This window comes from Dermacentor silvarum, chromosome 11 (genome assembly GCF_013339745.2).
Source record: "Dermacentor silvarum isolate Dsil-2018 chromosome 11, BIME_Dsil_1.4, whole genome shotgun sequence".
In the NCBI taxonomy this organism is placed as follows: Eukaryota; Metazoa; Arthropoda; class Arachnida; order Ixodida; family Ixodidae; genus Dermacentor; species Dermacentor silvarum.
In genome coordinates this window covers 95,225,143-95,253,098 of record NC_051164.1, presented here as the reverse complement: position 1 = coordinate 95,253,098, position 27,956 = coordinate 95,225,143, and the positions used below count along the sequence as shown (strand labels likewise).

General features: G+C 47.0%; 1 protein-coding gene and 1 non-coding gene across 5 annotated transcripts in view; both read right to left on the bottom strand.

The window, feature by feature from the left end:
- Positions 1 to 7,361: 7,361 nt before the first annotated feature.
- Positions 7,362 to 27,956, bottom strand: part of LOC119434146 (putative defense protein 3) — a 42,396-nt gene continuing 21,801 nt past the window's right edge. For 2 of the 4 annotated variants that reach the window (XM_037701469.2, XM_037701468.2), the window contains exons 2-5: positions 13,733 to 13,979; positions 11,545 to 11,678; positions 9,290 to 9,381; positions 7,362 to 7,461 (exon numbers count right to left, since the gene is read on the bottom strand). In XM_037701469.2, coding sequence (XP_037557397.1) covers positions 7,392 to 7,461; positions 9,290 to 9,381; positions 11,545 to 11,678; positions 13,733 to 13,940 — 504 coding nt within the window. In that variant the 5' untranslated portion in view covers positions 13,941 to 13,979 and the 3' untranslated portion in view covers positions 7,362 to 7,391. Of the gene's footprint in view, positions 7,462 to 9,289; positions 9,382 to 11,544; positions 11,679 to 13,732; positions 13,980 to 14,888; positions 14,949 to 22,724; positions 22,822 to 27,956 lie in introns of those variants that run through there. The other 2 variants (XM_037701470.2, XM_049658214.1) reach the window with 2 other exon arrangements.
- On the bottom strand, positions 13,048 to 13,119 carry Trnar-ccu (transfer RNA arginine (anticodon CCU)). The gene has a single exon. It is a non-coding gene; the product is annotated as a tRNA-Arg (tRNA).

Below are 27,956 nucleotides of genomic sequence, written 5' to 3'. Positions count from 1 at the left end.
GTCATGTACTTAACCTATATTAGACCAATGTTAGAGTATGCTAACTGGAGCCATTTAAAACTGGGTTATTTCACCAAAATAAGAAAGTGCAAGGAAAGTTTCAAGGTACAGTCTAATCTGGTATTCCCGAACCTATTGCATTAGCAAAACTTTATGCCTCCCTGAATTGCCTGCATTAACCCAATGCTGAAAACAGGGGAAGGTGATTCCCTTTCTTGCTGTTGAAAAGCTGCTAGAATCTCAATAACAGACCACTTATGTTCTGAGAGAAAGTGAGGGGCACTGACAATATCTCTAATTTTTTGTATGAGCCTTCACCTTGAACGAAAATGGAATAAAAATATTTACCTTTGCAAGCCTCAGAATCCAAACATTCTCAAAAATTTGAGGAGCCACATTAAATTTTTGAGATACAGACAATAAAAAGGGTGCCTAAGTACAAGTGCGCACTGAACACACTTGAGTGGTTGAGTGGCCAGCTGCGAATGCAAAAACGTCCATAGCTGCTACCTCGAGGTAACTGCTAGGTTGCACGTGTGTTTCTCCTATAGCCCATGTACCTGGCAAGGGGAATGGTTATACGTAGTCCTGGGCTTTTTCTTTTTTTTTTCAATAGGTGGTGGCTAGCTGATTCCATCTGTTTATGTATTTATCATTTGTGTGTATCTTATGTGCATGTGTTTGTGTCATGTTCTGATTGTTATACGTGCAGTGATGCAAGAATCTTTTTTTTAATATATTGCACTACAGTCATTTATTAAACTTTGTGTTGAAATATACAAAATGTGGCCACCCAGTAATGGTTAGGACAGACAGCAGGATTGGCAAAAAATATGATGCAGATCCAATGCACTTGCTTGAATCGACATGAGGCGAAGTTTTCACGCAACGGTCAGTTGAACTCTAGAAAACTAACTGCAGTGTTTACAGTTGTCCTTATTTCACCCGATGCAACACGTACTCATAGACAATGTTTGCTTATTCACCGCACAGGTCACATAATGTAATGTATACATAGCACGGTGAACTCACTCAAACGTCGGCTCACTAAGTTCGAACTAACCGTGAGTCTGAGTTCGTTTCAGCCTGACTGAGTAGAATTTTGGTGAATACGAGTAAGAGCAAGCTCAGTTGAGTAAACTTTTAGTGAATATTGTCATGTGGTAGTCGGGGAAAGCTGATCCAAGTATAATTTTAGTGAATATGAGTCAAAGCAAGCTCGGCAAGTAGATTTTTGGTGAATATGACTCAGTGCAAGCTCACCTGAGTAGAATTTTGATGAATATAAGTCGGAGCAAGCTTGGCTAAGTAGATGTTTGGTGAATATGACTCGGTGCAAGCTTGCCTGAGTAGAATCTTTGTGAATATTAGTCAGATCAAGCTCGGCCAAGTACAATTTTGGTGAATATGAGTCAGAGCAAGCTCGGATAAGTAGAATTTTGGTGAATATGACTGAGCAAGCTCGATTGAGTAATGATGGGATATGGTTATACGAGTTTATGCAGTAATACATGTAAGTGCAGACTCATTAGCAACATTGCCTCCATCTTGATGGGCTATACCTACGCCTCGTGATGAGTCTGCACACTTTATGAGCTGTGGACATGCAAGACCCACCCACACTTGAAACGATACTATCATTCATACGAAGGAATGCAACCGGCTGACTTCACTGCACAATTTTGATCTGCTTTTCGCATTATTGCATGTGTTTTACAGGAAGTAGAGACAGAGAAGCAAGAAAAGGCAAGGATGTTTATGGCTATGTAGTTTCTTAGAGTACTGCAATATGTTACAACCAGCATAAACAAAAGTAATTCGATGCACTGAAGTAAGCGAAATGTGCAATTACCTTTTAATGTGAGGGTTAATACAGATGCAGTAAGGATACAAAGTCTGCAACACACTGAAGGTTTATTGGTTTTTTTATTCAGGAGAAAAATGATGCATCAGAAAAATGAGAAAAAGACTGTTGTATTGTATTGCTTCGAAAATAAATTGGCAATATTGCTTATTGCGTGAAATATGCTATTGTAGAACATTCATTACGATATCCAGTTTGCACGTTCGCTTTGCGTCTCGCAGCGGAAGTAACAGAACCTTGAAATGAGATAATTCATTGGGGAAAATGCGCATGAAAGCCCTAACCAACCGACTGCAACTAAATGGTCGCGCGTATAGCGTGACCTATTGACACACAGCATTTGTCCGTAGTTGCATATTCTTTAAATTGTTCCGTCCGTAAAAGCATACGGCGATAAAACTGTGGCGTTTTCGTATATCGCGAGTTGTCTCCAGAACCAGAAAATTGGGACGACATCCGAAGGCCATGCCTTCCCGTGAGGGACACCTCGTAGTATTTACACACTCGCAGCGCGTGTGAATAACGGAAAATCACGCAAAAGTACGTACTATCAGCACCCGAAGCCAACCTAAAAAACAGCGTCGCCAGATTAGCAACGTAGCGTGTCAACAAACTCGTAGAAATCACAGAACCGAATCTGACCTACGAGTTTTTATCTGCACTGTTCGCGTGTCGGTGCTGATGTTACGTACCGATTGCGTAATCCAAGGCTCCACTCAATTAGTTGCACTGTTCGAGGCTCGTTGATCCAATATTTATAGACAAAAAAGTATCTATAAACGTTGCGTTGAGCGACCGCCGCCATTTTCCAAAACAGACTGCGAAATACCTCTCGGCGCAATTTCGACGGAAAAATCGCAGCGATTGCTGCGACGTTGCGACGCTGCGACCAACCGGTTGGTCGCAGCCGAAAATCGCAGAAACGGCCCTGCGACTGCGATTTTCGTCGCATGCGACGGAAATCGCACTTCCGGTGCGATAATCGCAGTGCAAAATCGCACCATGTGAAACGGCCTTTAGGCGTGAACGTGCGTGCGACCATGGCCTAGAATGATTAGAGTTGTTACAGCAGTGAACTGCTGTGCTGGAAAACAGAGGTCGGATCTTACGAAGAGACCCGCACTTCTTTAAGGGAATTTAGGTCAACTTGGCCTGTATTGGAGTGGTTGAAATCTGTACAGAAAACTCAAGGTGTGCTACGTGTTCGGGAAAGCGTAATGTGCACGAAATCGCAAGTTTGTAAGAGATACGAGGTACAGATATGTTCACTTTGATAAACGAATGCGTAGCAAGGTTGCCCATGACACGCGCGCGCGCGCAGCTCTCGAGCCATCCCGATCTAAGTACGTTATCTCATGCTTATTTAACGGTGCTAAGTTTCGGCCTAGTATTTTGTTGGGATAACACCACTTCCGGTTCAATGATATCGGATGACTTTTCTAATGCGCCGTGTACGGGTTTTCTAGGGTTGCTGACACTCTACGCAGGTGACGCACTGCGACGTCCTACCCTGATCACTGCGGCAGTGCGTGGCACCTGTGCTTCGAGGGTGGCCCGGCAGGGGTCGCTCCGGCGCAAGGCCCCCTACCGGCTGCTAGTGCGGTACTCCACGACATGCCGCATCGTGCTTAGCAAGACGCCACCCGCGTCAATCATCACCGCGGCGTGCATCCGTAGCCGTGCCTGTTGCGGTGACTTGGCACGCCTGTTGGCGGAACGTTTGATGAATGTTTGCGGATTTTGTACTGTTTCGTCTCGTTGATAAACGACGTTTGATTGCGAGCCCGCGTGTTCCATGAGTTCTCTCGCGTCTGCATCTTTCAAGCTTTAGCTACATTGGTCACGTTGGGTGGTTAGACGATCTCGCATGTCCAGTGACCCACGTTATGTACTGGCTTGGGCCACCGGGTGTGGGCTGGCTGCAGTCTTGTCGATCAGACATGGGCCACTGTTTACGTGTCCGAATACACCAATTGCTGTTGGCTGCTGTATGGCCGAGTAGACAATGGGGTACTGTGATTGATATATATGCCGAATTGTGGCATCACTTGGCATTGTGGTTGGCAGCGAGACTGCCACTTCGCGTCTTCTGAAGGGCCAAAACAGGTTCGTAGAAGCAATGAAAGCTGAGCTAGTTAGTACGAATTCATTGTGGCTAAACAGCCACGTGTACGGTGGTGGAAAAGCACTAGACAAGGGGCGTGTCTCGCGCTTTGTCCCCGTGTACGTGTTACCGTTGCGCTGTTAAGTCAATAAGGTATCGAGATTCAGGGATGGCATAGGGATATGCCGCAGCTCGCACAAGAAAGCTATTGCTGACTTCGATAATCTTGGATGGTTTCTGCACGAAATTTCCGTTCGATTGTCAACTGAAGCTTTCTTTAAAGTAGGTGTGCAAGAATGTTCGGCATTTTTCAATTTGTGACCAAGTATTCGCCCACACCTCTGTTACTGAATTCGTATTCGATTCGAAAATTCGCCATTCGAATGTCGACCTCTTTTCGAATAGTTGGAGTGTCGAGGGAGAGAAAACAATGGCAGCATGCGATCGTTCGGAATAATTTCGACGTAGGCGAGCCGGCAGTTCCTCTCAAGAGACAGACACACCAGTTCCTGAGTGGTATACCCACGGGGCCGACAGCTTCAGAAAAATTTCCAGATACACAATAAGATTCCCTTGCTTTTGCAAGCCCATGTACAAAGTTGTTTTCAATTTGTTTTCAATTTGTATTCAGCAACATTGTTTCCTCCAACGAACAAAACACTAATACGCAGATATGGCAACGTGCTGTTACTTTGCTTAATTACTGCCAGTGTTGTTGCGCCCCATATAAATGAAAAGCACTTGTTATACATTTACAGACACTTCAGTTTCCAGACTTCCAATCGCGAATGACAAACATTCAGGCAGAAACCATCTCACGATAACTGTCGACGTCAATGCGATTAACATTCAATCAATCTAGCGACGCACCGCATTGCTGGATATACGTTTATTAAATATATGTAGTGGCCATGTCGAGATTTCTATTGCTCCTACAATTGCATGACGTTTCTGAAATGATGGCTATGGCAGGACGACAGTGTGATGACGTTGGCATGACGATTGGATGACGGCTGCAGACGACGGCGTGACGGTGACAGGCATGACGAGAGTGGCATGACGTAGCTGGAATTCTCAAAGCGGCTGCATGTGCGTTTTCCGAAATGTGGCTGGGCGACTCAAGTGCGCGTCTCCCGCCTAACTCCGGCTGTCGACGAACGTGGACGCACGTGCGGAATTGAGCAGACCACGTGCGAGTAAGCTGTCGTCAACGCTTTGGTGGTTCACGTGACGCCCGTGACGTCGGGTATGCTCGACATTTACGTCATTCAGTTTATTCACCCCTGCTGGCGCAAATTTTGAAATGAGAAACTGTGCGGTAGAAATTGCGGGATACTTAATTACTGCGGACACGATCGCGCGTATGCCGGTAGTTAATATGGTCTACTAGATGCTTTGTGTTACCCGAGAGCAAAGTATCGTCACCCTATAATTTGGTGTCTGCACGCCTTTAACGCGAGAGCATCCTCGGCTAATTGGTTATTCATATTCAAGCGGTAACACCGCCAAGTGCAGGAAAAGAGATTACCGACACTAAGAAAAAGCAACACGTTGCACTGACTGACAACTCATTCGTTTTCTTGCTTTTGTTTTTGCGACAGACCAAGATTTAAGTACACCGGGACCCACCTTAATATACATGGAAGTAGGAAGACATAAAAAGACAAGCATACAAAATACAATTACGTACGTATCAGCAGAATACAGTTCTGCGTGGAGAAAAAATGTCATTTTATTTGAAACGCTTATCGCTGCTCACTCACACACACACACACACACACACACACACACACACACACACACACACACACACACACACACACACACACACACACACACACACACACACACACACACACACACACACACACACACACACAAATTTAAGGCTGTATCATTGGGCGATCATTGTTGGTGAGCAGGCGGCTCCGCTGGCGGCGTCCTTTTTGAGCCTAATTCACACCGTCCCATGTTGTTGATGCCCAGCGGACATCTGCAGCTCGTGCCCACTGCCCACTGTCGCTCGTACCCAACCGGTGGTCTAAATTAGAGTTACTGAATGGATGTCAATGCAACGACAGCGCAATGGTGGACGGCGGAGAACTAGCTGGTGATATGAAATTGAAAAATTTGCACGCATAAGATGGGGGTGTCAGCTGGAACAAGAGAGGGGCAATTGGCGATAGATGGAAGAAGCCTTCGTCTTGCAGTGGACGTAAAAAATACTTATGATGATGATATTACCTTAAAGTGTCTGGTAAGACGGAAGTAATGCTTCACGCCAAGGAAACAAAGCTGCGTTATATAACACCTTAGCTTGCTTCTGGAGGTTGCGCACCTTGAAGATGATGTTCAAAGGAGCTAGAGAAGTTTGGAACGTTTTATTTTCGGCGTTTCTTTTTTCAGCCTTGCAGTTTCTTTATTGAATGTAACTTCATTTATTGCAGTTAGTGTAACGTCTGAGGTAAAATCGAGCACGAAAGCAAAACAGGACAATAGAAACAACTGGAGACGTGCCCTTGTCTCTTGCTCACAATATTTGTTTCTCTTATCCCTCTTAAAGATAGCGTGAGCACTTGTCCAGTTGTCTCTTGTGTCATGCTTTGTTTTCCTCCAAGATTTCAGCTACAGATTATGTACCAATTCTTGCAGCAGTCCACTTAAGAGGAACCTTTAGCTCGGGGCTTCCTATCTAAATACACGAGAAAGGAGAAATCGTTTTTCTCGGCAACCCCTGCACCAAATTTGATGAGGTTTGTTGCATTTAAGAGAAAAAGTTATAATTTAGTTACTATTGGTTGTGAATTTTCGATTTAGATCATAAATTTTTTATAAAAATTTACAAATTATATCACCATTCTGTAAATTGCACCTAATATTAAATCTAAAGCGGACAAAATTGATATATTATACACGGCTCTCAAACAAACCAGACTTGTGAGTGGAACTTCTGCAAAATCCACGTAAGCAATGCAAAAAATTCACGTCAGATATAAATTGGCATATCCAATTTGTCCGCTTAGGATGCTCTACTGGATGCAGTTGACAGAACTGCAATATCTGTTGTAGGTGCAGATCTACAAATATGTAAATTTCGCTCTTCTCTCTCTCTTTTTTTTTTCAAGCTTACCTATTTTCAAAAATCCCGTTAATGACAGTCAGGCCCTATATAGAAATTCCCCTTCCAACAGTCACTACAATTTGACTTTCTCTCTCAAAAGCAACAAATTTCATTAAAACCAGCCCAGTGGTTATCTCAGAAAAGCGTTTCTGCGTTTTACATGTATTTGAATAGCCGACATCGGAGTTGGGTCCGAGCTAAAACTTCCTTTAACTGTTAATTCTATGTGTTTGCATAGTTCATTTCTGTAAGGAACGCTTTACTCTGGGTCATCTCGCGCTGTTTCTTTTTTTTATTTTTGATCACTGGACGAACACAGCGTCGGAGGTGATACCCTTCCAGAAGACGTAAGAAGACTGCACCACGGTGGCACTGCAAAAAAGTTTGTTGAAAAAAATAAAACATAGTTTAATATTAGTTCATGAGGTTAGCTTGCTGTGAAAGTTGGTTGGCAGCTTGACCAGAGGGGGCAGGGGATAGCAAAAAAAAAAAAAAAAATATGCCCTCTGATATTTGTGGGAACGCGCCGTCCCAGCTCCTTTGAAGGAAACAGTTTATCTGCTCGGATATCTGTGACGTCGTGCTTACTGATCTGGAATGACCATTGACTGTACCGTTGAGTATGCGCCATTCGGTCGATTGAAGACAACGATTTTCAGATATGAAGTTGTGTCAAAGATAAAGCCAAGTCCAGCACCATGTCTTCAACATTTTATGTATCTTCTAGGTGGTAAGGTATTTGGGCCGTTTGGCGAATAAATGCGCCATGCAAATTCTTTTGTGAAAGATAAGAGTAACAATTTTAGCGACACACGTATTGTCATTCTTTTTCTGTCTACAAATTCAATACAATTTTTTTCTTGGCTTTTTTTCGCCATATTACAGAAAATTCATTGTACAGTGCACTCCTTTATGGGAGTCACTTTTCCTCCGCTTATGACTGGAGCTTTCAGAGAATACGAAAAGAGTCAAATACCACGATGCGGTTGCAACAGATCACACAAGTACAGATATACAGAACATACGAGAAGCAACAAGACACCAAACACTACAACACACATCCAAAAATCTAGTCTACCTGTATGCTATGTTCTGAGTGGCATAACGGGCTCGGTGAGTAGCTCTTGTCTTTTCAAGCGAAGCTTGTATACGCTAGCCTGCGCCGGCGATGTAACGCTAAAACTCCGGCTCCAGCGGCGCCGGAGCGTGAGTGATTGGGCACGGTGCCAGCTGCGTAGGCGCGCGCTCACGCCACGTGCGCAGCCAATCAGAACCGTTTCGCTTCCGCCGGGGAGGGAAAGGGCAGGAAAGGGTTTCGCGCGCTCTGCGCCCGCTTCGTTTCCGTTCAGTTCAGTCTCGGAAAACCGATGGGACGGCCGCGCACTGTGCGTACCCCCGAACAACACGCAGCCCTCGCTGAGTGCCGACGGGATATCGCCCGTGAAAGGGCGCGTCGTCGCCGGGCCGATCCTACGGTGCGAGTCGCTGAAGCTGCGGCAGCCGAGCAGATCACCTGACCTTCCCTTGGTCACGTCGAATTACTCACACGAAACATAACCGTCAAACACAAGGTGTACCCAGGACAAGCTTCGCTTACCCCCATTTTGCGGCAGGGAATCGAAGGGCCGACGATTCTTAACAAATTGACTAATTAACTCGTGCATATGAGATCTATCTGTCTAAACTGACATGGTTGATATTAGCTGAGCGTAGTGAGGAAACGACCAAAATTCATTCCTCTCAGCATGCATAACAAAACTTTCACTTTACAGCATAAAGAGCAATTTTGTTAACGAAAATTAGCTTGATACATGGCAGTAATTTGTATTTCCGTGCGTCGGCGCCACCACGAAAACTTGGGGCCCTTTCGACTACGGGCACCGCGTTGCAGCTAATATTGAACACGACTGTATCTCAGGCGAAGTTTCCTGCCTTTCTTATGATGAAACATTTATCTCTCTCTGCGTCATGAAGTAGACGAATTGCCGCAGTTATGCTGGCTTGAATGCTAGATGCACGCTCCCCACAAAAGCGGACAGAACTGTGCAGCAGGAAAAAACAAAATGTCTGTGTATGAAGGATGTGGCATGGTTTTAAAAGTCGCTTTAAGTATTTACGCACTCCGAGACCCTTCTGGACTTTTTACTAATGACCTAAGATTTTAATTAAAACAAGAGCAGGCATGATTCGGTGCTCTCACCTGAAGTACACCTGCCCAGTGTAGCCTGCCGGAGCAGTCCAGGTCACCACGACCTGCGTCTTATCGTCCCTGCTGTTGTGAGTGATGGCGTTCTGCAAGAAACAAAGCAAATTGCAGCGTGCCACTCGAACAAAAACATGTAATGCATGCTTACAGAACTAGCGTAGCTCGCCCTACAAAGATCGTGACAACGATGACAGCACCACCACAGCGAGTTAATGATATGACTTGAAATGTTTGCCATTCCGTATAGTGCTCACGTATGCCGAGAATCATCCGTGATAATTTCAGCCAGGCCTCCCCGACACGGCCGCGGCCTACGACACCTCCAAGGGGCGTATCCACCACCACCAACGAGTTTCAGCCTGGCCTTAGAGATCAGCACCGTGCGCAACCTGATCTCGGAGGTCTGGATCGACTAAACCCAGAGTATGTCGGTATGACGAAAGGAGTGGCACCCGCAATCGCGTCGCATCAAGGCTTTTTTTTTTTTTCGTGACGTCGCACATGTTCCACAATTACAACAGCGCATCGACAATAGCACAAGTGACCATTCTGAGAAACCGCATAAGTAATCGGTAGTTTGATTAGTGAAACAATGGCCAGTCATGGTGGCGACAATGACGTCATGCACCGTATTGTCAAGGGTACATCACTTTGCTTTTTTGACTGTGACCATTTTTCACCGGATTATTACCATTATCAATTTGTCGATCGGTGCGAGACGCGCCTGTCGCGCTGTCACTCTGTTACGTTTCTTGATTACGCGGCTTCTAGAAGTTCTAGTAACCGAGAATGGCTGTCCACGATGACGGCAATATAACCAAACCATAGTTTGCTCAATTCGCATTGTTTTCTCGCAGAAATTCAGGGCAGTGGTTTCTTGTGTGCAACATATAGAGTAGTTTTAACCTCTGAATGAAAATTCGCACCGGGTAACTCATTTGCTTGAAGGGTGAATTGATAAGGTGGTAAACATATGAACAGGGCATAAACTGATGTCATTTGAAAATGATGACAATTCCCTCGGAATGTGTGATCCTCCGTCTTACACCGTGCTTTTGGATCACAACTTGTCGACATTGTCCACCAAGTCGAGTCAAGCGAAGCGAATATAAGGCAAAAGATGGCGGAAAGCACGACAGGGAGCGTCGGCATGGAGGAAGGGAAAAAGATAGGGGAGAGCATTACGTCGCGTAGCCAGCCTTGGCACGCGAACGCTCCGGCAAGTGAACGCTCCATCCCTTTGCAAAGTGGTGGCCCAACACGCGACTTCTTGCGTCGAGATCACGGAGCAAGAATCGAGATTTGCTGAGGTGTTTGGTTCCAAGTCGCTATGGCGGTAGTTTTTATTCGGTGCGCGCTTGCTCGGGTACCGTGGCTCTGCCTGCAGAGCGGGAATACTAAAACCAACCGCGCACTTTGACGTGCGATGACGTGTTGGGCTGACAGGTCTGGCTTCAATCGCGTTGAGCGACGCTCCCTCCTAACTTTTTCCTTCCTCCATGCGCGTCCGCTGCCTCTGCTGAAGAGGAACGAGAACGGCAGTGGCGTGTTATCGCCGTTCGGATGTGCATGTGGGCTTCTAATATCCACATCGTTGGCGTTTGCCATAGCAAAACACGCGCGTACATTTACGTCAAGTCAATCGAAGTGGCCGCGGCCGATGCTCCAGTGCAAACAAACACGACTGCAACAGCCAAATGAAAATACGGCCGTACAGTCACTGGATTGAGAGTAGCTTTCTGTAATTATGCACTGTGATGCACTTAAACATCATTACGTAATAATTATAGCAATGGCGGCCGCATTTCGATGGGGGCGAAATGCGAAAACATCCGTGTATACTTAGATTTAGGTGCACTTAAAGAACCCCAGGCGGTCTAAATTTGCGGAGTCCCCCACTACGGCGCGCCTCATAATCAGATCGTGGTTTTGGCACGTAAAACGGCACAATTTTAAAAATAATTAGAGCAAATAACAAGAGCTGTTTTTGTTAAACAAGAGCAAAAAAAATGTACTACTTGTGAAGCTGACCGTTAAGCACCTGGTGCCGAGGATACACATTCTGTTTCAAATCGAATGCTAATGAGTTTGGCGAACTCATTTGTCATTACGTTTTACCGTGTGACCGCAAGCAAATGACACTATGAGCGAATGTCATTCGTTGTAAATGACCTTACATTTGCCGTGTGACAGGGGTATTATTTGCCTGAAGGGTGAATTGATAAGGTAGAACTATGAACAGGGCTCACCGCGTTTCCTCCGGGGCAGTCTAGAGTCTTTGTCTGGGCGTCGGGGGTGAAGGTTCCCTGCAGGAGCTGGCTGGTGTGTACGTCACGGGCCGTCAGAATGACGCCCTTGAACGGAGTGCTGCCGTACACTTGCACTGAGGAGAGAGAGAGAGAGAGAGAGAACGTTGCTTCTTCCCGACAGAAATCCGCGCGCAGGTGATTGGAATAAGCAGGTAAAGTGGGATGTGAGGATATCGACCATGCCGTTCATTGTCCATAGGCGTCTACAAACAGAAACATTAGGACAAACAACGTATGTTTACATTGTAACGGACATATTGTATCGCCTGTCGACTGCGCCATTGTAACGGAATGAGAGACGCAGACACAGCACCCGTTCCTGGGCCAGCTGTTCTATTATCTGCCCACCTCCTCTTCCTCCACTTCGCCCAAGCAGCCGAGACACGGTGCCGTTCTTCCACATCACAATATATCAAATGTAAAGGGGATCCCCAAAAAAGTTTGATATATAGATAACTTGCTATATAAAATAAACATTTGACACAAACATTTTCAAGGGGATCTTACTGCTGTTCATTACACGCAATAATTCGTTATATACGGGTTCAATATATCCTATATATATGTGGGTTCAGCTGTATCTTTAAAACAAACATTTCTTTGCCTGCAGAACACTGTCTTGCGAGAATGTGCTGCCCTGGCTCTGCCGCTGTACATTTGTCCAGTGTACACCAGTGTACACCGATTGAGCTGAACGTTCCAAGGCGTCTACTCTGCTTAAGGAACCTGTCCTTCCTCCTTAACTTCTCGCAGCCGCTGAAGAACACGTGACCGCCAACTCTCGGTGCGTGGCCAGCGCATGCACCGCGGATGCCGGGACATCACGGCGACGGCGGCGTGAATGCGCTTCGAGTGCCCACGCTGGCATCGCAACAGAATATACCTAAGGCGTTGTTAAACAGTCGCAAGATCTCACTACCGGCGTCGTTGCTGTCGTCAACGTCTCCGGTGAAGCCAGTATTTCGGGAACGGTAGCACCCGCACCAGTGGCCCAGCGAATACGGCGCGTTCTGCGGCAGAACACAAGGTCGCGAGTTCGAACACTCGTGTAGGATGCAAAACTTTACTAATGCAAAACCACTAGCATTAATTTGGTGCACGTCAAAGAACCCCACCAGGTGGTCAAAATCAATCCTGAGGTCCGCACTGCAGCGTGCCTCACATTCAGATCGCGGTTTTCGCACGTAAAACCCCGGAATTTAATTAAATCTTGAAGGATTGTACGTATAAGAACAAGTTAACACTTATATATATATATATATATATATATATATATATATGAACGAGAAGAAAGGGAACCCAGGGGCCCGCGCTTTTATTAATCATATCACACGAAGCCAACAAACATACACACCAAGGACACCATAGAGGAAATTACTTGTACTAACTATTAAATTGAAGAAATCATAAATTATGGCAATTAAAGAGGATGAAAAAACAACTTGCCGCAGGTGGGGAACGATCCCACGTCTTCGCATTAGGCGTGCGATGCTCTTAACATTGAGCTACCGCGGCGCCGTCTTCCCATCCTTTTTCAGGGGTATTTGTGTTTTTCTACTAGAACTAACCCTGGGAGTGTTAGCCAGCGCCACCACTCACAAACCTTGGCGGCGGATGTGGAACATCCTTTCTATCACAGGCGTCACGAGTACGTGATCTTTCTGGGTGAAGGCAACTGGTCATAAACCTACATAGGCTACCTGAAGGCATCAATGTTGCCGCATTCGAGACCCTCGTTATGTAATGAACGAGAAGAAAGGGAGCCGAGGAGCCCGTCTCGTTGGGGCCCCTCGACGACGACGTCGCAAGACATATCGGCACTTGTTAAAAATAGAGAGCAAGAAGAAGAAGAAGACGAAGAAGAAGTAGCAGTGACTATAGCGCGCGGTATTAAAAAGCCGTCCGTTCTTGTTACTGTCTCTGATGACAAGTGCGTTTAGTTTGCCTCGGGTTTCCGACGTCTCGACAATATATATATATATATATATATATATATATATATATATATATATATATATATATATACATACATACATACATACATACATACATACATACATACATACATACAAACGCACGCACGCACGCACGCACGCACACACACACACACAATTACGACCACGCTTACCGGTCACGCGTCCTCCCTGGTTGATACTCGTGGGAGTGGCCTGGATGGCGTACGGGGACTGCGAGGCCTGGGGCTCGGCTCCGCCGTGCTTGGGCAGTTCGCTGTTGCACACTCCGACGGGCGCGCCCGAGGGGTAGGCCCACAGGGCGGCGGGCAGCAGGCAGGCAACCGCCACGAGGCAAGACACGACAACAGACAGGGACCGCATCGCCACAATCCTCTCTTGGTCGTTAGTTCAGAAAGAACTCTGCGGGAAGTAGATGGAGTGGGGTGTACAGAAAAGTCAAAAAATGAATAAAAAAAGTCAATATACATATAAAAATACATTAGTGACAGTCAATGAATATATATATATATATATATATATATATATATATATATAGATCAATCTACCAGTGGTGGTTGATAACAGGAGGGCCCAGGGCAACCCCGAAGGGCTTCATACTGGCAAGCTGGAGACGCGATTTAAAACATCAGCTATAACGTTCTTGGCGCCGATTTAATCTAGCCAAACCAATAGCAAATCAACAAATTAGATTATCGATCATTTAATGAGTCAGTAAATACAAATCAATCAATCAATCAGTCAATCAATCAACCATGGTTGTTTGTTAGTACGGCCAGGACAATTCTGTGGCCTTCATAGTGGCTTATTCGAGGTACCACTGAAAACAACTGCGACAACATTCTTGGCAGACCTAACCCTCATAAAAGCTACAGCCTAACCAACCACTTCAATAAATTATCAGTATATAAATTTGGTCAGTCCATAAATACGGACAGACCAATCAATTTACCGCAGTGCTTCATTAAAGCGGCCAGGACATACTGGCATGCAAAACATACTGGCAACAGGCCTTCATATACTGGCATGCTCTAGACATGCCTGAAAATAACAATACAACATTTTTGGCTGATTTTGCATAACCTATTGTCTGACCAACAAATGAAGCCATCCATGTGCTCTCTATTGCGCCTGTTATGCACCAGCGGACTCCACTTCTAGGCCTGAAAATAATTATACCGCTGCCTTAACACCCCATGCACGACCTCAGAAGCGTCTGTACATACACTTGATGCTCCAAATTGTGTCTAAAGGTCTCAGCGCTGATGGTATATTCACACCGCTTCATTCGCGTCGCTTTCAGACAAATACCATCAAAGCGATCATGCGACGGGCACGATGCAACTGCTCTTCCTACGCACCTTGCTGCTGAACGATACCAGCACTGAATGTAGCGGGCCACTCTTACCACTGTTTTATTGGTGCACTCCGTTAATTAGAGAGAGCTAAGGCTGCGTACTCAGAAATGCTGCTAACCATGAAACAGCTCGTTAGACTCTCATACGAACACTTTGGTCACGGGTACCGACTTAATTTACGAATAACCTCGACATCCTTAATTACTATTCAAACCTTCTTAACGAGCGTTCCTTCTTGTTCTTGCGTCTCTGGTCATGTACCGCACCTCAACACGAACGCTTCCTAATGATTCAAGTGTCCTGCATCACGCCGGATCAGCGCGAGGACGCCCGGTTAGAGTACGCATATGTTATTATCCGCTCGGTTCATTAGGAGTACGTCCAATTCGATAAGAAGCCGTTCAGTGACGTTCACGCTTTTCATAACATTACTAGTGCTGCGGTGCGAAACCAGCCACAACCTCCTAGACACGCCATCCCTCACTTGTGATCGAAATTCCTTTCGGCTGAAAGAACGGAACCCGATGAATGGAGACCCATCGTTTATTTCGAACATCACCTAAAGCCGAGAGTGTTCTAAGCGATCGTTCGGATGACTGATAGCAGACGACGGGAACGATGGACCGAAGCAGACGTGATATTATACCGCTCGTCTAGAACATTGGGGTCACGGCGACGTCGTCTGCATCTAAGCTACGCCGGGTTCGTGACCCCATCGCTTCATCATGGCGCCCCAAGCAGACGCACCGCTGCGAAGTAAAGGGTGATACAGACGAAGGAACACGTTGTATACGTGTTCCGGCAGATGGCTGCATCTCCGGACTGGCTCGTCGGGGGGCGTAATCAGACATGCATCGGTGCCATCTCACCGGGTAGTCCGTGCTTCTGTCCCGCTGTTACAACGCAGACTTCTCGATGGCGGGCGGGCCAAGGCGGTCACTGGAGAAAGTGGCGTTATAGGTTTCGACACTGCACCTTCTATCTGCCACTTCGCAAAGGGAATTTGAAAGAGCGTCTTAAGCGGACCAGACGGCATCATCGTTGGGCTCTCGACAATAGAGTTTTACCTTTGCGTGAACTTGCGGGTTTCCACTGAGCTATTTTGTGGAGCGCTTGCCTTTGCTTCGAGTTGTTGATAAATTCGACTTCGCCCTGCCATCTGCTGGCCGCCTGGTTAGCTCAGATGGTAGAGCGGGGCTGTCCCGGAAAGGCGGTGATCCCGGGTTCGAGTCCCGGACCAGGACGAATTTTTTCTTCAACTGCGAGGCTTTTCTTTCGAGGAACCCGTACGGGTTTCCTTCGTAGCAATTGCTACGATAGGGTGGCTGTCTCATTTTCCATTTAATTACCACGACATTGTGGTACGTCAAGTCCTAACTCTGCGCAAGCGCTTTGCCTTTCCACGGAACCGCGGCGAACACGTTAAGTCATTAAATAAAATTCTGAGCTTTTACGTGCCAAAACCACGTTATGATTATGAGACGCACCGGAGTGGGGGACTCCGGATTAATTTCCGACTACCCCGGGTTCTTTAACGTGTGTGCACCCAATACACGGTGCACGGGCGCGTTTTATGCATTTCGCCCCCATCGAAATGCGGCCGCCATGGCCGGGATTTGGTCCCGCGCCCTCGGCCGTTGCAGCGGAGCGCCGTAGCCACTACGCCACCTCGACAGGTCACGTCGAATGATCAATGTTTAACAAAACGTCATCGCGTACCGTGTTAGATGGTATGGGCTTCTAGAGCGTTCCGCGTCGCCAGTGCATCACCAAAGCCGATGCGTTTGTGATGAGACCGAAGCTAAGCTTGGTGATGCTACCAAAGCTAAGCCAGCACATAAAAATGCCCCAAGTATGTGAAACATAATATGGGACTGCATTCAAATATGTGGTCAAATAGTGCAATACCGGGTCGACCAGCGGCGGAGGTGAAGCATGATTCAGGCACTCCGCCCATAAAAATAAATAATAATAAATGAGATAAATCAATCTAGATGCATTGATTCAAGTCGATGGGCATACTAGAATCGTTTGTGAACAGCGCATGGACTCACGAGCAGGAGGTATTGCCATATACGCAGAGGACAACATGTATGTACAACCATACACCCCTGGCTCGCCAGAGAACAATGCCACCGGCTGTGGGGATGCCTGTGCCGTACGAACGAAAGACGTCATAGTGATATATTCACTGTGCATATATATCTCCAGGCACAGCCAAGTGTGATATCGAGAAGTTCATGACCACGCACATTGCATGAGTTAGCCATGATGACACTACCCCTGTGACCGTCGTTGGAGACTTCAATGTGGACATTTCAAAACCAGACAACAAATGGTTGACTCAGTTTGTGCTAAAAGAGTTGGGCTTGAAGTGCCACACCAATACAAGTCACTCAAGTACTCAACAACGGTCGTGTATAGATTTAACAATGGCCAAGATTCTGTCTAAGGCTGTAACCGAACCAATCAGTGTATATCACAGTAATCACAACGCTATCGTCACTGCCATTACCAACTGATGAAAACAAACACATGTACCCCTGTCTAACGCGTGTGATGTAGCACACCACACTTGACCTGTGTGATGTGCTACAGCTTCGCTGGTCGTCCACATTCGCAAAGTGGACTGGCTCCTCAATTATTTTCCTTCTCAGTTTCCTTCTCTCAAGACCGCTCCACATGAACACGCACGAAAAAACGAAAAGGGAAAAGAAAGCAATGTAAAAGAAGAGAAGACAAACGAATAAGTGCAAATCGAGGTCGCCTGCACTCTACTTGTTTCAGCGTACAGTTCAGTTGGACGCCAATGAACGTCGCCTCTCTCCCTCTGTTTTGGTAAGGAGCGACGTACCGCCTGCTTCGTTCTGTGAGATAACGTTCTGCTTTCAATTTTACCGGTCTTTTCTCTGACCCTTTAACCCCCACCCCCCAGCTACGTCCCATCTTAAGTAATTTGTTTCTCAGCCTTGAGTCTCCGTTGCCTTAGCCCCTCTGCGTGCGTAGTTGCGTGCAGTACATACGCACGAAAAACAGAAAAAAAAAAGAAAAGTATTTTAAACCGGATGTTACGGTATATGCTCTGCAGGATTCTCTGGAAGGGCGCGTACCCGGTGACGTGAACTAACGGTGCATTTAGAGCACTCTGCAGCGCGGTGTGGTTTACATTCGACCCACCGGGGTGGCTGAGTCAGCTAAGGCGTTGCGCTGCTGAGCACGAGCTCGGGGGATCGAATCCCGGCCGCGGCGGCCGTATTTCGATGGAGGCGAAATGCAAAAAAGGCCTTGTGCTTGCGTTGTAGTGCACGTTAAAGAACCCCAGGTGACCAAATTAATGCGGAGCCCTCCACTACGGCGTGCCTCATAACCAGTACTTGGTTTTGGCACGTAAAATCCCAGTAAGAAGAAGGTTTACACTCGGCTGGTCCAAATCGAGCCCTCCACACACATTCGCCTGGTTCATTCAGCTCGGAGCTGCTCTCACCTTCCAGCTCGGAGCGCAACCGAGATCCGACAAAAATCTCTATCACGTGCCTTCTTCAACTGCCTCGAGAGGAGCTGAACGTTCGCCTAGGGCACAACGTTCTTCGGCTCCAATGTCGAGAGGCCTCCGCATCGATGCAAAAAATTAAACTTGTCGTAGCGCCTTAGCAACCACAGTCGAATGTAACACATGATTGCATTTTTCCTGCGCTACGCTAGGCAATTTGGCAACGCGATGTACGTAACAACCATTGGTCGCCCGTTCGCACGCGGCACAACTTGCTTGAAGGCCAGGAGTCGGGTTGCGCGACAGTAGGCAGTTGCCGCATTGTGTCCAAACCATTAACCTCCATCTGCGCCTGGTCCGCCATTACAGTGCTGTCCGACGCAGCTGCGCACACGAGCTGGTGCATTCGAATGCAGATATATACAAGGTGCGTTGCGGAAGGAGCGTCGATAAGAGGAGCAACAAAACGTGAAGCTCGGAAGGTGGACGGGGTGTTGCACCATGTGTACGCTGGTAGTGCATTGCGCCAGTCGACAAAGGGGGACCAGCATGGCACGAACCTGCGGGGAATGAACCCTTTTGGGAGCAGGAACGAGAGTCTGCGCGCGCTGCGCTAGATGTATTAAGTAATGATCCGTTCTCTTATTCGTTGTTATTCGTACTTTTACCCCGGAAGAATTACAGCTGTACATGCTAGGTGGTATGTGAAGTGTTGTTATTTTACAGAAGATCTCTCCTTTCCAGGCCCTAGTGATACCATTCATATGAACAAGTGCGATCAATGATTGAAAAATTAATAGATTCATTGATCGACTTAGTGAATTAATGAATTTATGACTGATAATTAAGCCCGATCATTGGTTGATTGATTGATCGAATGATTGACTTATTTATTTATTGACAGCCTGACTGATTCGTTGATTGCCTTAGTGAATGAATGAATTGATGACTGACAAGCCCGATCATTGTTTGATTGACTGGTCGATTGATTGACTTATTTATTTATTGATGACTGACTACTGACTGAAAGAAGCCCGTGAATACATGCAAAATTGCCGCGCGACTGGCCGCTTGAGGCACCTTTGAGTGTATTCGCGGGCTTCTTAAACACTTTTATGTAGCACGTATTGAGAAACAGAAAGCTGTATCGGGAGTTTTTCATGTCGCTCTACAATTTTCCCATTGACACTTTTCATCTAATTATAATATTGAGACGTTGAATTATTAACTAAGACTCATCATGCAATTAGGTGGAATGCGAAAAAAATAATCTTAGTATCTCTAAGCGACGGCAAACAACATTACCTTGGTTCTGTTCAGCTACGTGGTGTTTGCATATTTTTAAATCTTGGTGCATGATAGCTGGGACAACCTGTATATAAGAAAACGGCACATTCCGAGCTTCCTGCAATTTTACCGTTTGCGTTTTCAGCCAGTCAGGGAGGACGTGGGTCCCCGGTGAACCAATGAGATATGTCGAAAAGATGGTGAATACGGCAATAAATTATTTGCATTGACGTCATCCAGGCCGCTATCTTAGGGTACTAGCACTTCGAGAAGCTGCGTAAACAAGACACTTGACAGCATGGCAGACGCATCCTGCCGTGAGCGACAAATCGATAACAGTGATAATTTGCTGAAAAACAGTCACCATAAAAAAAAAAGTTGCAGTGGCTTAGCTCGGCTATGCCAGGATATACGTAGCGTTAGCAAAGGTTCAGCTGATTATTCTTAGCTTTCCTGGTTGTCTAGATTGTCAAGGATTGGTAACGCTAAAGAGTGGAATCTTCTGCTTAACGAGAAAGTTCTTGCACGTTGTACAAACCCGCCCCACGGTTTCAGCCCACTGAGGCGCCGCCGCTAAACTCAACGTTTCACGCATGGCACCACTTACCGGCGTCAAGTCTTTCATGTGCCATAGTCTTTCGCACACGTCGCACACATATCCAAACGGATTGTTTACGAAGTCCGTCTGGAAGGTCCGAGTCGCACTGGCGCTTTCGCTGAGTTTCACAGTATATTCAGTCGATCGGCGAGCCTTGACGTCATCGACGGCGTTTTGTTGTTGCTGCAGGGGTGGTCGGGCACGTCGCTCAGCCTCCTGGCGACGTGGCTTTGCTAGACGTTCGTCCCTTTGCCCCAGTGTCTCCGCAGCACGTTTAGCCTTCTTCTGTTCATTCCTCCTACGCTCAACCGCTAATTGCCAGGCAACTACTTCGGGATCCGATGAGTCAAGCTTCTCCGTTCTTCTGCGCTGTTGAGCAGCATTTGCGCTCTCCTTCTCCATGGCTATACCACACTGGCAAACGCCAGTCAGAAGCGCAGCGGCTCCAGCGCAGTGTCAGACGGCGACTGCACAGCGAGCGAGCGCCGGCGCCAGTGCGTCTACCACGGCTACGACGTCACTCCTCTGGAATGCGCAGACCGGCGGCGGTGAGTCGCGCGCGGCGGCGGCGGAGTGCGCGAGAGGTGCCGTCTCCGGTGGCTCCGGTGCGCAAGCCGTGTGACATCATTGATCCTTGCGCATGCGCAGCACGGCTCTTGATGTGCCGCGCGAAACGGGCTTGGCTAGGCCAGTGTAGCTAACGCTACAAAAGTGTCACAGTTTCGCCCTAAGGGCGAAGCAATGAATGCGATAGCAACACAGCAATGTCATACGAAGTAAGGTGAGCGGCTTTGGTAGCAATATGAATTGTAGTAAACATGAGCCGATTAAGTAAGCAGGTGTGCTGCGGCGTAAGTAGACCGACATGAAGAGAGACTCGATGACCACGAGGAGGCGCATGTGAAACGGTGGTGTTGATGAGAAGCGCTTCCAGTGGGCAGCGCGTGCGAAGGGACACACCTGTAGCGCTGCACTGCCGACCCGGGCAGCATTGCATGTGTAGCGTGCGTTGGAAAATGTGGCCCGACTATTACTAACTGAATGAACAAGCGTGGTGTGAGCGCGCACAAACAAACACGAATAGATCACACTGAATGACTGCAGACAACGACTGTCAAAACGCTGGCAGCAAGCATATACGCCGCAGCAGCGGGCGAAGGTACGTGCGGTCTATCGCTTCAACGGAAACTGAGCGGCGAATGCACGGCGCATAAAGGTCAGAGCCGTGTGGAGATAAGAGACGGTGCGGACGAGCGACGAGCGCGGTTGTTGGCAGCGTAGAAGTGCGCCCCCCCCCCCCCCCCCCCCGCGCTCCCTACGGCGCTGGCTTCCCGCTTCCTTGCTCGCGCGTGGGTGATTGAGTGCGTTCGCTCTCCGTGATAGCGCGCGTCCCCGCACGCTTCCGCTCGGGCATGCGGCACGCGGCGAAGATTTTATCTATAGGGAACCTCACGGCGACGGCGACGGCAGAAATCCGGTAGAAGTGTCCATATAATTGCTATCGCAATAAAAGTACGCTTTATGATATGGTGCCCTGACGTCATCATGACCGCCATCTTTGGGTACCAACACGGCGAGAAGCAACACCACCTAGATAGCAGAAGGCCTGTCCACTCAGATCCATGACGTCACGCTACCTGGCCCGAAATTTCTATTGCCAAGGCTGGCGTGACGAAAGCGATGACGTCAAAATCACTGTTGCTTACTCGGGAGCATCCCCATTAGATTCTATGGCAGTCGGGCCAGGTAGCATGACGTCATGGATCGGAGTAAACAGGCCTTGTGCTATCTAGGTGGTGTTGCGAGAAGCCACTTCCATGACGTCATGTTCAAATTATTCATGTGGCGGAATTTCACAGCACCCGGAAAAGCAATTCGTGAAGGAGTGAATTGGTTAATCTGCGAAAATATAAATTAATTCATCCAAGCTTGCATTTTTATTTGTTCTTCACAAAAGTTACAGAACTTAAAAGGAGACAAATTGATAAGTCGTTACTTGAAGGCTTGACGAAAACATTGGTCACGTTGTTTTGGCACTCTTGGTTAGAAACCATCAGCGCGGCCAACAAGCGCACGCAATAGATCACGAAGAACAAAACTGATCAACACTATTCTGGAATGCGTTTTATAAGCTACGGTAGCGAGAAACTTATCACGAAAACAAACGGACCTGAGAAACACTGTTTACACTTCAGAATGAACAAACACATGAATCCAAGAAACAATAGAAAAACCGTAGGATATGTTACCTGCGTCTTTAATTGAAATTCAGAAATATATAAGCAAAAAAAGGAAGTGAAAGAGAAAGAGAACTGGAAGCTGGAAAAGAAATGGAAGCTGATTACCTGCTGCCGCAACACAATTTTGCCAACCGGACCAATATCAGGGAGCAATAACCGGAAAATTTTGTTTACCTTTACAGGAAGGGCAGAAGACCCGAGTAGATCTACAGCTTTCCTCGCTTCAGAGGCCGTGCCTTGCTTTACCGCATCGAAAGCGAAAGCTCACTGAGTATTCAAGGGCCTGAAGAGCAGTGGAGATTTTATATACCGGGCGTGTTATTTCGACACATCTCGCGAAAAAAAGAAAGAAAATTAAGTCAGATTTCTCCACAACATATGTAATTAGGTCAGCCTGGTCGTGTTCTACAAAAAAGAAAAAAGAAAGAAAGAAAAGCTTTGCGTGGCGAGCATTTGTTGCGCGTCCCTCTTCTGCCACGTGGTCGTGATGTCCGACAGTGATCTGCCCGTGTCGCAGTGCTATCTCTAATAAACCGCGTTTGTTCTTTCCCTTCATACGCGTCATACTGCATTGCACAATGCAAGCGCGTACAATGTGCCCGAGTTATTAACGCGGAGGCATTATGTCGTGCGTCGGTATCCGACGACTTCGTGTCAAAGTCGGTGTGTTTTCGGAACTGAATTTCGCAGCTGGCACAGAGTTTCTCTTACCTACACGTCATTGTTGGCTCAACGCCTGTGACGCGCTATTGCTGGTTTAAGAGGTCGCGGGCTCTATTCGTTGCCTTTAGCCCATGGGGAAAGGCCACCGAAGAAAAAAAATCACCAAACCACTTTACCTGGGTAAGGTATACCTTGAAGATCCTGTTTGCATATTGTTTAGCTGGAAAGTTCGGTTATCAGCGAGGGAAGTAAACAATTATTCCTGATTCGACGCCTTCTGAGCATTAGCCCTCTGCTATTGGTCCAATGTTTTCTGGCTACGCCCACTTAGCCTGTCTCTCACGCGACCTCACAAAACCGCGAAAACTAACCACGTCAAAGTGACGTGTACTGCGAGAAAAACCAAATTATTACTCCATCTCCCGCTAAAGGGAACCATGTGTGGATGCGAAGCAGCGGGGAGATGGTTAGCTTGAGCGGGAGATGGTTTCGCGGCAGCGGCCCGAGCGCTCATCGCGGCGCTGCACAGGAGAGAAAATGAGGCGCGCGCGCTCAGTCATTTTCATACCGCGGAACTACCGTGGCGCCCCCAGCGGAGTATGCAGCTGTCGCACCACCTGTCGTGCGCGCCGCTCCGGAATCCTAGAGGAGAGAAAGGGGGAGCGTAGGAGAGGAGAAAGAGGGGGAGGGAGTCGGGCATGCGCTGTGGCGGTGTGGGACGCGGGCGCCGCTCCGTACAGTAGAGGATTCCCTAGAGGAGAGAAAGGGGGGCTGCGTAGAAGAGGAGAGAGAGAGGGGTAGGGGACGCGTATGGGCTGTGGTGGTGTGGGACGCCGCGGGACGCAGGACGGACAAAGGCCCCCGCGACTAAGCTGCTTCGCATCTAAAACAATATGGCACGTTCTATTGCTCGATTTAGAGGGCTCCCGCAACACTTGAACGGTCGTGTAGGACATCAACTAAGCTTTGCTGCGAGTGTGAATGGCCGCGATTGGCCGTAACGGAGCCAGAAGTAACAGTACTTGATCGGTTGTTATCTTAATACAGGTTCAAAACTGTCTTAGACAACTTCATAATAGCACTGACAGTAACTATGCATATGCCACGCATATGCCACTAATTTCGTAACATGATTATAAGCAGCCCAATAAGTATTAAAACTGAAGCAGTGAAAACAAAGCGACAAGACCGTGAGGAAGACGCGCTGTTGGGCTACTTGGTGTATGAAATAATGAAACTCCGCGAAATATATTAACAATGAAACGGGAGTAAAAAGAAGAATCCTGTAACGATGTCGTGTTTAACGGTATTATAAAGAAGAAAATCTATCCAGTCGCCCTGTTAACTTCCACCGTTTTCTGCAGAAGTGCAAAAACAATTTGTTTTCTCATTTTTAAGTTTTATTATTTATTTCATTGGCGGAAGACAAAGTGCTGCAATCATAGCACTGCTGACTTTAACCGACCTCCTCTCTGAACCTGACATCCTAGAATGGACCTTAAAGAGTAAAAAGTTATTGAAAACTTAAATGCCGGGGTTTTTACGCGTCAAAAACACCTGATTATGAAATCTGATCATGAGGCACGTTGTAGTGGGAGCTCTCGATTAACTTTGACCGGCTGGGGTTGTTTAACGTTAACTCAACGCACACAAGCGTTTTTTGCATTGCGCCCCCATCGGAATGCCGCCGCGGAATGCCACCCCCGACCGCGTGGTTCGGCTGATCAGCATCAAGGAGGAGGAAAGAGAAAAGCAGAAGGCAGGGAGGTTAACCAGAATAACATCCGGTTGGCTACCCTACACCGGGGGAATGGGAAAGGGGCCTCGAAGTTTTTTTAGTCAAGCTATGCCGATGCGTTACGCTTTCAGAATGGCGAATACGAGTAGGTTAGCCTCCACGAGACCCAAGGTTCAAGAAAGCCGTAGAGACCACAAAGGTTAAATGAAATATGGCGACGCCTTCAAAGAATACCGACTATCGTTCTCTGTAATGCCACAACGTTTGGTAGTGTCTGGTCGGCGCAATTGTGTCACTGATCGATAGAACGGATGACACTGGATGCTATAGAGTACGCAACGGTTAAAGTCTGGAAATTTCCGTCGTTTTTATCAGCGTTCTTCTGGTATATACAAAATTTTGCGCTCCATGCCGGTTCTCTGTGGCCAAACAGTCAACATTGAGAGCGACGTTTAACTCAAGGTACGTTGTACACCTATACTAAAGCTAACATTGCCAGAAGGTTAACGTAACTTGCAAAGCATGAGTAATAATATTGAAGAGTGATGTATACGACTACGGACGAATTCGGTACATTCCTTAAAATGTTACTTCCATTTTAAACACGACTTATTTTTCAGCCCTGCTCATTCTAGGGCCTTTCTCTCCCTTTTACCACTGCCTTGACGTGAGCGAATAGTTACACCCCCTTTTCTCTCCAGTTTCTCAACATTTTCTCTCCCCTCTCCCACAAGACGTGAGCGAATAGTTACACGCCGGCAAACCTATATATCTGCCATTTCAATAACGATCTCGATATCTTCCTATGCTTCTATTTATCAGCGCACGAAAAATCCGAACATGTGCATATTTAGCAAGTGTTATGTACCGTATTTAGAGTGGTGAACCGCTGTTGTCGGAACAGCTCATGGTACTAAAGCACAATCAAGGGCTCACGGAGACCCACACAGGATTGTCCTGCCTCGGACTCCGTGCGTCCTTCGATCCTGCTTCCATACCATGAACATCTACAAACTATAGCCCAGGTGTCCAATTTCAGAAGAGTTTTCCGAAATGCGGCGGAAATTCGGCTATTAGGTGTAATTATACCATACAATATTCAAGCACACAAATGGCTAAAGCGTTTGTGGCAGTGCACGTACTCACGGTTCAACGACTGGACACGAAGTGCCTGCCCGTAAAGTTACGGCGCGATGAACACGATGCGAGATGCAAGGACCACGGCGGTTTTTAGGCGTTTATGGAAAACAGACATTTTAACTAATGATTTCCGCTTACCCACGCAACGCGTGCTGCAGGTGTTCATGCACGGGTTTAACAGGCCTTGGTGATTTAGTTCGGCAATGCGTTATAGCCGCGAAGAGGTTCATAGCACGTTGTTGCCTTTGCCGCGCTGCTCCAATGTCTAATGCACACGCTTCGGCGAACTTTCTCGCGGTAACATCTAAAGGGACACTAAGGAGAAAAAACTGTCTTGAGCTGTATTAGTAAGTTACGCTTCTACAACACCAAGAAAAAAGCCACTCCTACATGCCGTGAGAGGAGGATTTATGAGAAAAGACGCAGAAACGAAAGACTGGTGGCGCCGCCGTCTTCAAGTTCCCGTACTAACCAGCCATCATTGTGATGTCACTGATTTTGACGTCCTCTGCTTCTGGCCTTGTAATTTTTTTATAGGTGAAGAGCTGCATTGCATTCTGAAGGAGCCAAAGACAGAACGTAGGAATTTTCGAGAACTTTTACTGCCGCCACAAGGCCTCAAATACAATTAAATGATTTGAAATTCGTGACGTCACACTGATCATTCGCCGGCGCTGGGGTTTGGGCGAGAACGTTTTAAAATGAAAGTGTGGCCGTAATTTTTTGTTCTAGTAAACACATTCTTACCGCGAAATTAACGAAGACTAGTGTTTTGAAGGCATAGTTTATCAGTCTAGACTGATTTAGGTTTTCCTTTTAGTATTCTGTTTAACGCGCTTTCAGAATGAAAGTAATAAGTATCTGTGTATATCTTAGCCATTACGAGTTGCTGCATTGATACCGCTTTTTATTTTCTTCAATATATGATGAATTTACAAAGTCACAAGTTTGTTTGAAGCTGCCAAGGACGTAATCTAGCAAATCCATCGATAACTCCCATGCTTGCAGCTATCGCAGACGCTTAGCGTCATATTTTTGCGTAGTAATTTTTGCAGGGAAATTATTTCCTCATGCGCAACTAGTGGTTAGGCTGGGCTCGCTATCAAAGCTGCTTCTCAGAAGTGTTAAAGGAAGCCGGACACGATAACGATATTGCCATTTGCCGCTGTCATAGCAGGCTATGCACACTCCTCGAACGTTTGCATTAAGCGACCATGCATATTCAATAGCACGCGTTCTCTGATCGCGTTACTGAGTTCGTGAGATTGCTGTGCGATGCGACACGATGATATGATTAACGCAATTATGTGCGACTTACGACATGATGATCGAATGATGGTGGTGGTGGTGAGGATCGTGATATCAGCATTCGTTTTGAAACTTAAGTGCCGCCAAACTGGACAAAACGAGCAACATACGAAAGGTATCAGCGCTATACCTGGCAGTGCCACAAGAAACTACAGCAAATTGCTCTTCACTTGGCGCCCATTATGGAACGCACGACGGACTTTCAATTCGCGAACACCTACTAGCCTATAGTATTGACTTTTTTGGCAACAAAATCGTAACTCAAGAGCGCTTGCGCATTCTGTCTCCACCGAAATGAGGCCGCATCTTCTTCTTTCTGGGGCTTTACGTGCCAAAACCAGTTCGCAGTGAGCCGGGATACGAACCCGCGACCCTCGTGGTTCAACCGCAGACGCCTCTAGATTACGCGATAGCGCAATGTCTGTTATAGGAGCGCATCATCAGTCGGCGGGAACCCACTTGAAACAGACCTGGTACCTTTTCGGATCTCCCGTTCAGGCGGCAGGTAAGTAAGACGAGCAAGACACTCGGCAGCAGATACTGCGAGAATGAAGCAG